This window comes from Uloborus diversus, chromosome 7, assembly GCF_026930045.1.
Source record: "Uloborus diversus isolate 005 chromosome 7, Udiv.v.3.1, whole genome shotgun sequence".
NCBI lineage: Eukaryota > Metazoa > Arthropoda > Arachnida > Araneae > Uloboridae > Uloborus > Uloborus diversus.
Genome location: NC_072737.1, coordinates 99,789,907 through 99,803,693, shown reverse-complemented (window position 1 = coordinate 99,803,693; position 13,787 = coordinate 99,789,907). Strand labels below are relative to the sequence as shown.

General features: G+C 31.8%; 1 protein-coding gene across 1 annotated transcript in view; it reads left to right on the top strand.

Moving 5' to 3' along the window:
• The window catches only part of LOC129225632 (pecanex-like protein 1), a 107,045-nt gene that overhangs the window by 90,625 nt on the left and 2,633 nt on the right, over nucleotides 1-13,787 (top strand). The window contains exons 32-38 of the mRNA XM_054860098.1: nucleotides 304-534; nucleotides 1,658-1,761; nucleotides 4,764-4,911; nucleotides 4,992-5,143; nucleotides 5,446-5,524; nucleotides 11,305-11,579; nucleotides 12,091-12,215. Coding sequence (XP_054716073.1) covers nucleotides 304-534; nucleotides 1,658-1,761; nucleotides 4,764-4,911; nucleotides 4,992-5,143; nucleotides 5,446-5,524; nucleotides 11,305-11,579; nucleotides 12,091-12,215 — 1,114 coding nt within the window. The remainder of the gene's footprint in view (nucleotides 1-303; nucleotides 535-1,657; nucleotides 1,762-4,763; nucleotides 4,912-4,991; nucleotides 5,144-5,445; nucleotides 5,525-11,304; nucleotides 11,580-12,090; nucleotides 12,216-13,787) is intronic.

Genomic DNA, 13,787 nt, shown 5'->3' with positions numbered 1-13,787 from the left:
TATTCAGTAAGTCACTTATCTGGTCAGTGCTAATTCTGTATTAGCTACCAGTTTGTTTGGCACTCTTGGCTTCCTTAAAGGGGTTTTCCACCTCCAGCTCAGTCACTCCTATGCCGGGCTGATGAGTGCTAATAAGCACGAAACTGCAGTCTTCGGCTGAGATTGACTGAGCTGGTGGTGTTTTCATGTACTAGTACTACTGTTGAAAAATAAAATATTTTTGAAGGAAGTGAAACTATTTGTTATAACTTTATTTCTTATACAATTATAATCTTGTATGCTATTTATCCCTTTCTATTTTAGAGTATAGTGTATTACACAGTCAACAATTCCAAGCTTGAAGAATGGCTTCACTCTGAGCATATCCAAGAAGCTTTGAGGTCAACTCTAGACAAAAATTATGCAGATTTGGACCCAGTGTTTAACATGACAGTTGATGAAGACTATGACTTCAGGGCCTCTGGTGTCTCCAGGAATAGCTTCTGTAATGTGTATCTCGATTGGATTCAATTCTGCATTTCAAAAAATAAATTTGTATGTTGAGTTTGTTTGTCTCGCATGAATTTGTTTCCATGTTTGTTAATGAATGTTAGGAAACAGAAGCACTGTAAACTGCTTTATTTTGCCATTTTTTGAAAACAAGCACATTATGAAAAGAAACTAGTGCCTATTGTTCCATATAGCATAATGCCATTTTTGATGTGTTTGCTCCTTTTAAGTACTATGATGGAGAGCACATCATCATTGATGTTGAAGTCATTGTCATCGTGAACTACGTCAGCAACCAAGGGCGCCCATATAGGGGGGCTCAACCCCCCCCCTTTGAAATGAGAACTTCCTTGCATTTAGTGCTTTTTTCATTGCAAAAATGTATAAAAATTTCTTTTCCACCCATTAATGAATAAGTTATTAACAATATCAAATTTTAATGTACTGAAATCGGTTTCCATGGGGAAAATATTCTGCTAAACCATGGGGAAAATTTTTGAGCCCCCCCCTTAAAATTTTGCATATGGGCGCCCTTGTCAGCAACCCTTTTATTAATTATTTAAATGCAAAAAGTGATACCATTTAACACACTAGAGATCTATTTCCCATTTTTTAAAGTTTATTTTTAATTTTGTACTGCAATTTTTTTTTTTTTTTCATGCTTAAGTTAGTTACAGCTAGTTAAAGTGGAGATACGGTTAATTGGGAGTGTACTGTTAATGCTTTTTACTTTTTAGAACTAAAATTTTTTCTTGCAATACAATGCTTTACTGTTTGATAGTTTTAACATTTTTTTTCTTCACTCTTTAATTCAACGTTGAACGTAGCCATTAAAATGACAATAAAAGAAACATTCAAATGATAGTAATGATAATAAATTAAGTGAATCCACTATAGTTTGCATACATTCTCTTTAAAAGATACAAGAGTAATTGTTGGCAGCTTTGGTTAAGGTACTTAAAATCCATTGTCTTTAGAAAAACCATTATTTTTTCAAACAAATTAATAATACTAATAGATTATGTCATTGTCTAGATATAACAAACTGTTTTAAATGTTGTTTCATTTATTGTTATTGCTGATGTTATTTTATAAATAAGTTTATTTTAAATTAATATTAAATTTTATTTCTGCTATGATTACTATATTTCTATTTGTTATTTTTCAGTCTATAAATAGTTCTAAAGATTCACCTCTGGTGTCACTTTGCTTCGGTTTAAGTCTATTGGCACGACGAGTACTTGGAACTGCTTCTCATAACTCATTTGCCAGGTAATGCTCTAATTATTTATTTACAATTATTCATAAGTTCTAATGTTAATTAATAACACTTGAAAATTCAAATTTATTGCATGCATTTATCTGAAGACTACAAGGAGCCCCTCTCAGTGCAGAACACTTGAGTTTATAAAAGTCACAACCATCGCACCAAAGCTGCAAAAATGCTTAACAAACAGGTTAAATAGCAAAAAAAAAGGGGGATTGGTTAGTATATGATGATATTATTAGAAATGCTAATCTGTAGAATCAATAGGAAATGCAAACTGGGCAAGTATAAAAATTCTGCTGGATCAAAAACAAACTGGAGAACAATCACTGGTCTTGGCATAAAGCCAAGTAGAAATAGACTGCATAATTGTGATAACATAAAATAAAAAATAAACAAAAGCAGTAACTGAACAGAAAAAGTGAAAATAAATTAAAATAATTAAATGCAGAATTTTAAAAAACTGGGCATAAAAGCATTTTAAGAAGAATATTGCAGAAGAATAAGTACAAAAATTAATGAAGAATGAATCACTTAAGAGTTTGTAATAGCAGCAATTAAACAAATCTCACATATCTCAACATTGTTGGTATTTCAACCATTTTTAAGCACTTTTATTATACTTGGCCTGATTGTCATGGAGTAATCTGAGGCCGGCTTTTGCTTATATTTCAGCAACTAGATTACTTAGAGGCTTCTGGATTTCGCTAAATGATTTGCTTAATCTTGAAGTACAACAAAACGCTGAAAAATTAAAATTCTGAAATAAATTTTTTATTTCAGTTAGGATGGAAAATAGCAAATTTCATGTAATTTCCCCATTAAATGTTTAAATATAAATGTCATTGTTACAAATTTTGTTGCCTTATAAATGTAATGCTAATAGTAATCGTAATGGAAATTTTGAATCAAGGCTTCTCTGGAGCAAGAATGAAATTTATTCACTGACGTTGCTTTCTTAGGGTTTTTATCCTCATCTATGCCCATAATCGATAACGGGGCTAAGTAAAGAGACATACTAGGATCTTTATCACAAGTAACTTATATGCTGTGTACCATTCTTTTGCTTATATCTCAGCAACTAGACCACTTAGAGACTTCGGAATTTCACTAAAGGATTTGTTGAATCTTAAGGTACAACTTAACGCTAAAAAAACTGAAAATCTAAAATAAAATTTTCTTTGGAAACAAAAAACTTTAAAATAACATTTTTCTAAAAATACTAAGCACTTATCCTAATGCACTCAAAAGGATAAAATAACTTTTCTGGGTCAGGAAAGACAATTTAAGTATTCCTGTAGTTTTCAATTATTCCAAGAAAAAGACTTCACAAACGAAAAAAAAGTGCACTCAGTCATTTCAAGCCGTACTTTCTCATTAAGAAAAATGTGCATGCTTCAACACTCAACTTTGTGATTGAAAGCTAGATAATGATAAAATATTCTCTACATGACTTAAGCCTCATTTTTCTTTATTTGTGAAGTCTTGTTCTTTAAATGATTGAAAACTAAAGGAGTACTTAAATTGTCCTTTCTGTCCCAGAAAAGTTATTTTATCCTTTTGAGTGCATTAGGATAAGTGCTTAGTATTTTTTGAAAAATTCTGTTATTTTGATTTCAATTCAGGTGGAATTATTTCAAAGTGTTCAATCTCTTTAGAGTTTGATTTCTGGGAAGATTTCCATTCCCTAAGGAATACACTTAGTTTAATTTTATGATTCTTTTATGTTTTGTGTTTATAAGTTTGGTATTCATTTTTTATTTTTATTCTTAATATTGATTTTTTTTGAGGGGGGGGGGACTTATTATTATTTTGCTTTTGGTTTTAATTTAATTTTGATTTTTTTTTTTAAAATCTTTTCTATGCACTTATATTGAACTGTTTTTGATCTTTACTTATTTAGTTTTTGTGTTAAAGGGTTTTTGCTCACCTTTTATTCTCCCAGTTTCTTATGGTGTGAATTGTTCTTCATATAAGTGTTTGGATTTAGTGATTTTATGACCTTTTGTATCATTTTTTACTGTTCTATTTGTTATTGATTTGATATATTTTATTAAGCAAACTGTCTCTATTTCTTTAATGTCATTTGTACTTTATTGTAAACATTATTTGTACTTAAAAGAAAAAAAAATTGTGTGTCATTATTGCAGACATTTAATTGTTTCAGTTTTTATTATAATCCTTTTTTTTAAAAAAAAATCTCTTAAGGTCTGGTAAAGGGTCGTGAAAATAGATTTTATGTCAGAAGTTTTTTTTCTTCTGTAACTTACTCCCGTGCATAAGGGATGATACACAATATGATGATATGCTTTATAATCCCGTGAATCCCATGGCAATGTTGTCATAAAAATGTCAATTTGTCCATGAAAAATCTTGTTGTCTTACTTTTTGAACCACACTTGTACAACTCAGAATGTAAAGTATAGTTTCTACATCCTTTCAAAGATTTCAGTTCCATTTACCTTAAAATTAGCTCTGTTTTGTACTTTTATTTTATAGATGGAGGAAATAAAACTACATTTTGTTGCATAAAATACTTCTAAAATTCTAATGAAAATAATGAAAAATTCTGCTAGCAAAAAAAAAAAAAAGAAAAGAAAAAAAACCTGTTACACACAAGGTAACATGAGAAAGATTTTGAGAGTAAATTAGTACAAGGAATCACTTGAGATAAAATATTAATAATGTACATTTTTCAAGTGCATTATTGTTTGAAAAAGTTTTTAAAAAATATTGATGTATGTAAATGCAGTAAATTCTTTTACATAGATTTTTTTTTCCTTAATTGGAGCAAAATCATAAAAACACCGACTGTTTTTGTTCTAGAAGGTAAGCAGTAGGCAAGATTTTGTGTATCATCCCATATGCATTCAAAAATATAACATTTGGAATTCATTAAGTTGGTAGACAGATTTGCAAAATGTGCAAATCAATGAAATGCTCAACTATACAAATTCCATAAAATTTAAAGTACTGATTTCAATTAATATTAATTTTATTCTTACAGTGTGGATTTTCTTTTATACGGCTTACACGCCTTATTCAAGGGGGATTTCAGAATCACATCAGTGAGAGACGAGTGGGTGTTTCAGGACATGGATCTCCTACGTAGGGTCATTGCTCCTAGTGTGCGTATGGCACTCAAACTTCACCAGGTAAATGGCTCTTTCTTTGTTTTATGTTTATTTTATTTGCTTACATTATTATGTCTACATTATGTATATTTTCTTTATAGGACCATTTCATGTCGGCAGATGAGTATGAAGAGCATGCCACATTGTATGATGCTATTAGTACTTATGAGAAAACAATGGTCATAACCCATGAAGCTGATCCAGCTTGGAGAAATGCAGTTCTATCTAGTGTTCCTTCTTTGCTAGCTTTAAGGTTATATTTCAACTATTTTTCTGTAATGTTGAAACTTGCTGTAGTTGATTTAAAAATATTTAAATAGGTAAACTTTTATTTAAACACAATAAAAAGAAAAAAAAAATGTTTTTATTTATTTATTTATTTATTTTTTATGTGTGTGTGTGCAATGTTGAATAAATGTTCTAATATTTTGTTTTAGTTTTAAATGTAAATTTCAGCAACATATTTCATAGCAAGTATATGCTATGAATGTCATAATTGACGCATTTTGAATTATTATTCAAAATTATCTGATAGTCTATTTTGCTTTTATACAGGCATATTTTTGAAGATGGTTGTGATGAATACAAAATCATTATGTTAAACAAAAGATTTTTAAGCTTCCGTGTGATCAAGGTATGTACAGAAATTTGGCAGCTTTCAATTAATATCTTCAAAGTGTTAAAAATATTCATATGTTTTTTGTTCATAAGAGCTTTTGATTTCATGTACAATATTTAATACTCCTCATCTATTATGCTTAATTTTGACACAATACAAGTAATTTAATCAAAGTATGGCAATATGATGTATTTTCTTTCTTAATTTTAATTGTGTATGTGTTTGTAAATGCAATTAAATACAATGCACATATGTTTGTATAACATCAGTTGAAGCTTAGTTATCCAGAACGTGCAGAAAATGACAAGTTATGGCAACAAGAATTATCCAGATGGTTGAGTACACAAATTTGAGCTCATTAACACGCTTTTATTAGCTTGACTTGTATGTTTGTGAGTAACTCTCCTTTGGGCTAAGAGCTAGTGGCTTATTACTGTTAGTGCATTTCACCACGTTATGAGCGTTCGTGGCCGAGCGGTCTAAGGCGCGGGTATTCGCTGACGTCCATCTCCGGGAATCATTGGACGTGCGTTCTAATCCCATCTACACCGAAATTATATTTAATCTTGCAACTCAATTTTCGCCCATTTTTTTGCTATCGGATTCTTTTAAAATTTGGAATGTAACCTCAGACCCAATGATGACCGAATTCTATAATCAAATTAATTTATTAACGATAAGTTATTAGTTTATTCTAATTAACACGCTTTTATTAGCTTAACTTGTATGTTTGTGGGCCCAACTTTCCTTTGAACAAATAGCCAGTGGCTTATTAGAATTACTTACAAAGTACAAATGAGAGCTGTGGAGTGTAACAATGTTTGCACATGAATTTACCAGAAAGCATTCAAAATGTCTGATGCAAAGAATGCAATAGAATACTAAGATGCATTCCATTATAAAAATTGAACAGACGCACAAAGATTTCATTTAAGAGTTACAGGTGTTAGCAATATTTAGTATCTAAATCTTATTTAAAAAAAAAAAAAAAAAACAGTAATAATGACTTTATATTTTTCAGAAATAAAAAACACAAACAATTTTTGATTTTGAAGTACAAAAACTAGAATCCTAAATCCACAATCTTGAAGGTGTCCATCCCTCTAAGCCCCCCCCCCCCCAAATCAGAATCGTCCAAAAAGACCGCTTTAAAATACCTTCTCCCTTTAAATGTCTATAACGTAGTCTGCGTAATTCCCCCCCCCCCCCCGTGAATCATTAATGATAATTCGTACAAAATAAAATAATAGTTTAAAAAACTAAAAAAACACTTCTATAGCAAAGTGAACTAAAAAGTAAAAAATAAAATAATAGTTTAAAAAACTAAAGAAACTTTAGTAGCTTTAGTAGCAAAATGAACTAAAAAGTTTTAAAATAATATTTGGATGACAAGTATATAAAGTAATTGATCAAACACTTAATTTTTGTGTATTAGAAAAAAAGCGTGGGTGGCTTCTTATCAGTTGTCTTAAATTTCTTCCACTTGTTATCCATATAAAAATGTAAATAGGCAGCCCCCCATGCTTCTTTTATTACAGTAAAATTAAGTGTTTGGTCAATTATTTTATATACTTGTCATCCAAAGATTATTTTAAACTTTTTAGTTCATTTTGCTACTAAATCGTGTTTTTCTTTAATTTTTTTAAACTATTTTATTTTAAAATATTGAGTGCAATGAGGTTACAAAGAATCAAAAAGCAAAATTTTTTGCTCTAAATCTCAGGAGATCCAATGAGAATAATGCTTAAATTTGAAAAAAAAAAAAAAAAAAAAAAGGCAGTTCATTTCAGTATACACGAGGGTACAAATATACAGCAGTGTCTACATCGTTGGAAAGAAAAAAGTTTCTCTAGTTTTATACATAATCGCCATCTTTATCTGTACATTATTGTTGACAGTGCCCTAACTTCTGTATCGAGGGTCAAAGAATTCCACCCCCAACCCGTTAAGGAAGGGTTTCACCCTTTTTTGACTTCTTCGTCGTTCTGGAAACGTTGGCTTTCAAAAGTTTCCTTAAACTTAGGAAACAAGTGGTAATCACTAGACTCAAGCTCCAGAATGCAATCAAGAACAGAGTGGTTTGTTGACTGTCATGTTCCACTCTAGCAGTGAAATTCTGTGACACTTGATACAGAAGTTAAGGCACCATCGACAATAACACACGGAAAAGATGGCGATTATGTATAAAAATAGAGAAATGTTTTTTCTTTCCAACGATGTAAATTTCAAGATTTTGATGTTTTAATTTTTGATGTTTTAATTTCATAAAAATTGTTTGAAGGATCTTTGCTTAATACTATATACCTGGACGACTGAGCCTCGCTCGGCTATAATATTTTTTTTTGTCAATTTGTGTTTTTCTAAGGTTTGGTACTTTTTCCAATATACTTGAAAAGCATCACATTAACGAAATATTATTGTTCTTGCTATTCGTTGGATATGCTTCCGAGAAACGAGACGTATACATATAAACACTTCATCAGTATTATACAATCTGTTTCAAAAGATTAGTCACCCAACAAAATGCCAATTTTAAATATAAAAAACTGAAAACTTATCATTAACTACTTCATTATTTATTTTACATAAGTACGAAAAACAAGATGAATATAAAAATAAGTCGTAGTTGCTTTATGCATAGAAAATTTAAATAAAAGTATTAAACATCATAAAAATTTTATGTCTCAAAAGTTTAGTCACAATTAGAAAAACTGCTGAATCAATCTGCTGGCAATCGTGTTTCCTTTACCAAAAATAAGATAAACTCTATTTTTCATCGATTCAACCAGTTTTTGTAGCTGTTTAGGTTCAATATTGTACCATTCTCTCTCTGTAGCAGTTTTCAGTTCTTTAACAGAGAAGTGCTGCTTCGAATTTGCATAAACCCGGCAGCTTAGAACTCCCCAAGCATTCTCGATTGGATTTAAATCGGGACTTAACGCTGGCCAGTCCGTATCTTGAAGGTTTTGTCGATCAAACTATGCTTTTGTGGAATTCTATGTGTGTATGGATGCGTTATCCTGCTGAAATGTGCAGTGTGGTCCACCTGTGATGTCACAAAATGGCAACAAATTGTTTTTCAATGTTTCCTGATAGTTTATCTATGTTTGTTTTCCACATAAAATTGCTAATGATTTTGAATGTTAAACCCAAATGAGCCCCACACCTTCACAGATTTTCCACCTTGGTGCCTGCTGATAAATGTTCTTGGCTCTTTTCTCAAATCATGCCAATAACAAGCCCACCCATCAAGTAGGCCATCTAAATTTCGGTTTTTTCTCGTCAAAAAATGTTACAGAAAGCCACTTACTTCCGAAGGACATATGTTTTTTCACTGATTCTAATTGTTTGATTTTATGATGATGTGTCAAAGCTGGTACTTAACCATCTTTTTCAAAATAAGATGAGGGCGATTTCTAACTCTTCAGTGGATTGTGTCTTTTGAAACTTGAAGTCCAGACATTACTTAAATCTTGAGTGAAGAGAGACCCTGGGGAGACGCCATTTGAAGTATACGTCTGTCAGCTCGTTTATTTGTTGAAGGAATCCTTCCAGATCGTTTTTTCTGTTGCATTTTATCTTTTCTTGCATGAATTCTGTAAATGCTTCTCTTTGACCTATTCAAATTCGCTGCAATGTCACTTATACTCGAGCCTTTAGCTTTCATTTGCCATGTCATGCGTTCTTCATTTAACGTTAACTGCAGCTCTCGGTGTTTCAAAAAGGGGCAGAAGGAAACAAGCTTTGATTTAAATATCTTTTTCACACTTCATCGTAACGTCACACGTCACGTGAGTTGAAGCATCGCTTTCAAATTTCAGTAAATTTGCATAAAAGCTGACTTGATTTGCCACGTTATTAATATCATTCAAAAACTAATTTAGCCTACATTTCATTCATTTTGATGCATTTTCACAATAAATAAAACTCAATTTTGATCGCAGTGTAGAAAAAAGGCGAATGTCTTAACTTTTGAGACAAACAGTAGTCATTTCAGTTATAAGAAGCACACTACGGAACATAGCTCTCCCCTCTCTCACAGACATCCACCTATACTAGGGAAACTCAGAGTTGATCATAGAGTAAAGAAATAACATAGAGAGGCCCCACTATACTAAGAAATTGAAGTCCGATGTTGCGCCGCTATATCCCAAGATCCTTAGCTTCCTGCTAAATATCTTCAGATACATTTTGATTCAAAACATTACAATACTGAATCTCAATTGGTTGTTAATTTAAACTTAGATATTGATGCAAGTTTATGAAGCACGTTTTTGAAATTACTTTAAAACATGAATTAAAATGCGAACCAATCTGCCAACTACTTTATTAGGTCTCTTTGTGAGATTGGTGAAAACTATTCTCGTGAAGCGATCAAGTTATCATAACCCCCGCCCATCATTGCACCTCTGTATCCCATAATTCCAACTTCAATCTTCTTTTTACCATAGACGGGGCCTTCCTATGTAAATTTCTTTACTCTATGGAGCTCGTTGCATTTAAATATTTAACAAACAGTATTGCCAAAAAAGTTGTTTCTTAGACTAAACATGGTGACAATAAATATGAATAGATTGCTGGGATTGAAAATGCACCGCAACCTTCTTATAACACGAAAGAACCAAAGAAAGAAGATTCTGAATGCAATTAAATCAACATTTTGCTTTAAACTATCTGTTACATTTTTGCTTCCACTATATAAATATCCTCTCATTAATTAAAAGATTTTGAACTAGGAGGCAATTTTACTACGGCAAAATCGGTTTTTAACCCAATATTTCCTTCTATACTATGTTGCGATTCACGCTTTTATCCCAATCAAGATTTTCATTTGGAATAAGTACTTTTAGCGTAGTTAGTCACTTTACGCCAGAAAAAATAAAAGGGTAGTATTTAGATTTACTACATTTAACATCATACAAAAAATAAAAATATTTAAAAATCAATGTGTCATGATTAATTATAATTGTGATAGACTAACTTTTTCTTGTTTGCCTAACCTAAATTTTTCATATGAAAATGAATCTTCCAAATAAGTCCCTAACTATTTTCTAGATTATTTCTGTAATTAAGAAGTTTTAGCATTTTTTTTCTGTAGAAAAAATGATTTTGACTGACCCACCTCATAACATTCATAAGGAGTGTAGAATAAGGTTACATTGGCGATCTAATGAATTTATCGAAAATAGAAACTAAAACTAATGATTTCCTAGTTGTAGACATTGTGTGCAACTTCATGGCAACTCTAATGTAAAATTTGCTGCTATGTTTGGTCAAACTAGCATGGAAACTTCTTACTTTGGTGGTATCACATCTTATTATCATTTAAACTTACATTTAAATAAAACAATCCATGTAACAAGAGAATAACAAGTCCGATGAATGATAAAACAAAAGGCCAAACAAAATGAAACCATTAAAAACTCATTAAAAAGTCATTCTGCCAACTAAATTGAACAACATTGAAAGCTCTATTATTAATTGCTAATGCAGTGAAATCCTGTTACAACGAATACCAATACTGCTAAATTTCCATTTCAATGAAATATGTTTTCAATCTTGATTTGTTTGCTATAACACTACTTGAACTCCATTACTACCAAATTTCCATCAACGAACAAAATTTGCAGTCTCTTGAAGTTTGTTGCAACAAGATTTCGTGTATCGCCAGGTGACCATGTTACCGTAATCCAGCCAACAACATTAAAAGTTCTGTTGGCCTCCAGTGGGCTCATGCCATTGATTAATGATCACTTCTTAGTTTAAAATTTAAATTTATGTTGCTTGGGTTTCAGATAAATCGTGAGTGTGTTCGTGGCCTATGGGCTGGACAGCAACAAGAGCTTGTTTATTTGAGGAATCGTAATCCAGAGCGAGGCAGCATCCAAAATGCCAAGCAAGCTCTGAGAAACATCATCAACTCATCATGTGATCAACCTATTGGATATCCTATTTATGTATCTCCTCTCACTACCTCTTATGCAGAAACTAGTGACTTACTGAGCAGTATCATTGGTGGACCCATCAGCATTAGTTTGTTTAAAAAAGTTATCATACATTTTTGGAACAGGTAATGTTTTTTCCCCTTCTATTTCCTCACTTTTTGTCTTTTCTTATATATTTTTATCTATTTAGGAAGTTTTATACATAGTGCGTGTTGGGACTATACAAAGACTCACTCCGGTCACTTAGTAGCCTTGTTGTCACATTTTAGTTAGAGATCATGTGTTTGATGATTTGCATTTTTCAAATTTAAATCTAAATGAATTACAATGCAGTCAGCAATTACAAGATTTGCCATCAATTTTAGTCTTCTATAAATAGTATCATACATGTGGACATCTGTTTTAGCCAAAAATAAAAATTACTGCTTTAGCTCAAATGTTACAAAGAGCATAATTTTGTATTAATATCATATGGAATAATTCTGTTTCTTTTGAAGCAAACACATTATGATTTAACAATGATGTAAAACAAGTTTTTATCTGCCTAAAAAATATGGGGTCTTTCTTATTTTTTCTCTACCCCCCCCCCCCCTCCCTCTCAATCTAACTAAAAGTATGATTCTTTTGCTTTGAAAGGTTACGTACCAGATGCGGAGAAGGTTGTTCCAGTGGTGGAACGGCTCGCTGTAGTGATGATGGATTTATACGAGATTCTGGGACTGTGGGTACAGCCTCTGTCATTGACAATGGACCTCCTAGGGGTGAGTCAACTTTCTTGAGATAAACTTTAAATCCTTCCTTACGTGTAGTCTGATATACTCATTCAGTTAAAACAATGTAAATTTTCATTACAATATATTTTGGCACATGTAAACAGCATTCCTCTTGGTATGTTCAGGGCTACTGTTGAAGGTGCAGTCATGCAATTTGCTTTCAGAAAATTATGCACGCTGTATTTAACCTGCTTAGTAACATGTTTTAGAAATGAATTTAAAAAATGTAAACATATTTTTATACCGTTCTTACATTTTTAATAGGATTGTGTGTACCAGACTTCCCCAATAGGGAAGACTGTTTTAATGCTTCCTGCAGGGGCGGACTGGCCCGGTCGGGATCCTCGACTGTGCCTACTGCTTTGTGCAACTTAAATAGTTGACCCTTTTTTGTCAAACAAATTTTCCTAAGAATAATTAGTTAAGTTCTTGCTCTTCAATTTCAAGTCGAAATAGTAAAACGGGAACAGTTCTATAGAATTGAGATTGATGCAAACAAATCAGTGGTGCCCCATCTCTTTTATTTTTACCTCAGCCCACATTTTATGTTAAGAGGGTATCGCGCCAGAATAAATATAAACTTTATTTTATTTTTTCTAAATAAAATGGAGAAAACAAGGAAGATGAAAGACTTCAATTGAAAGCAAGAAATACACTTCAATTTGAGAAAAAAGAAAGAAAACAAAATTGGGGGGGGGGGGGGGGGGGAATCTCTTCTTTTCTTTCTTCTAATGTTACCGAAAATTGTAAAATTGGGGTTTTGACATCAATTTTGAAAATATCACTTGGAAGGGAACTATATATAGAACCCCTTCTCCCTATTCTTTCCTCATTAATCCTATATAGATCAACCAATTAAAAAATATATATTCTGAGTGAATTTACCTGATTCCTCCTTTCCTCATGTCCTTCCTATGTTGTCAGCATAGATGCCTAAAGATGTGCTTTTTAAACCCATTAGTATCCTTCTTCAAGGGTACATGAAAATGTTTCAGTGTTAACTTTATTTTACTTTTCACAATTTTTTTATAGAACTTTAAAACCTTTTTTTAGAAACTTAAAGGAAAATAGGAACTTTGGTAGTTTAATGTCTTTGCTCGACTTCAGAAGAATTGAGATCCGGCACTGTTTAATTCACCGAGTTGGGCCAAAATATTCTTTTGCTGATGAGGCCAAAGTCAGCCAGTCCCCCCCTGGCTTCGTGAAACTTATTACAATAGAACCTCATTTATCCAACCTTGTTTATCTGAATAAAATTTTTATGTACACACAGATAACTTTAAATTATAATATCAAGAACATAACCCTTAGTGCACAGATTATATACTTTTTATTATGATTAAATGTACAGACAGCTCCTGCATAGATAGTACAATAAGTTATGGTAATTCAACGAATAACGGTAGCCGAACTATAATGAAAAAATCTTCACATTATCGTGCATTGTTCAAACAATGCACGTTTTTGTTTGAACCAGAAGACACTGGACCAATTCTTTGTGAAGTTATAATGTGAAAAATTCCTTTGATATTTTTTAAAGTCTTGTAAACAACTCTATGT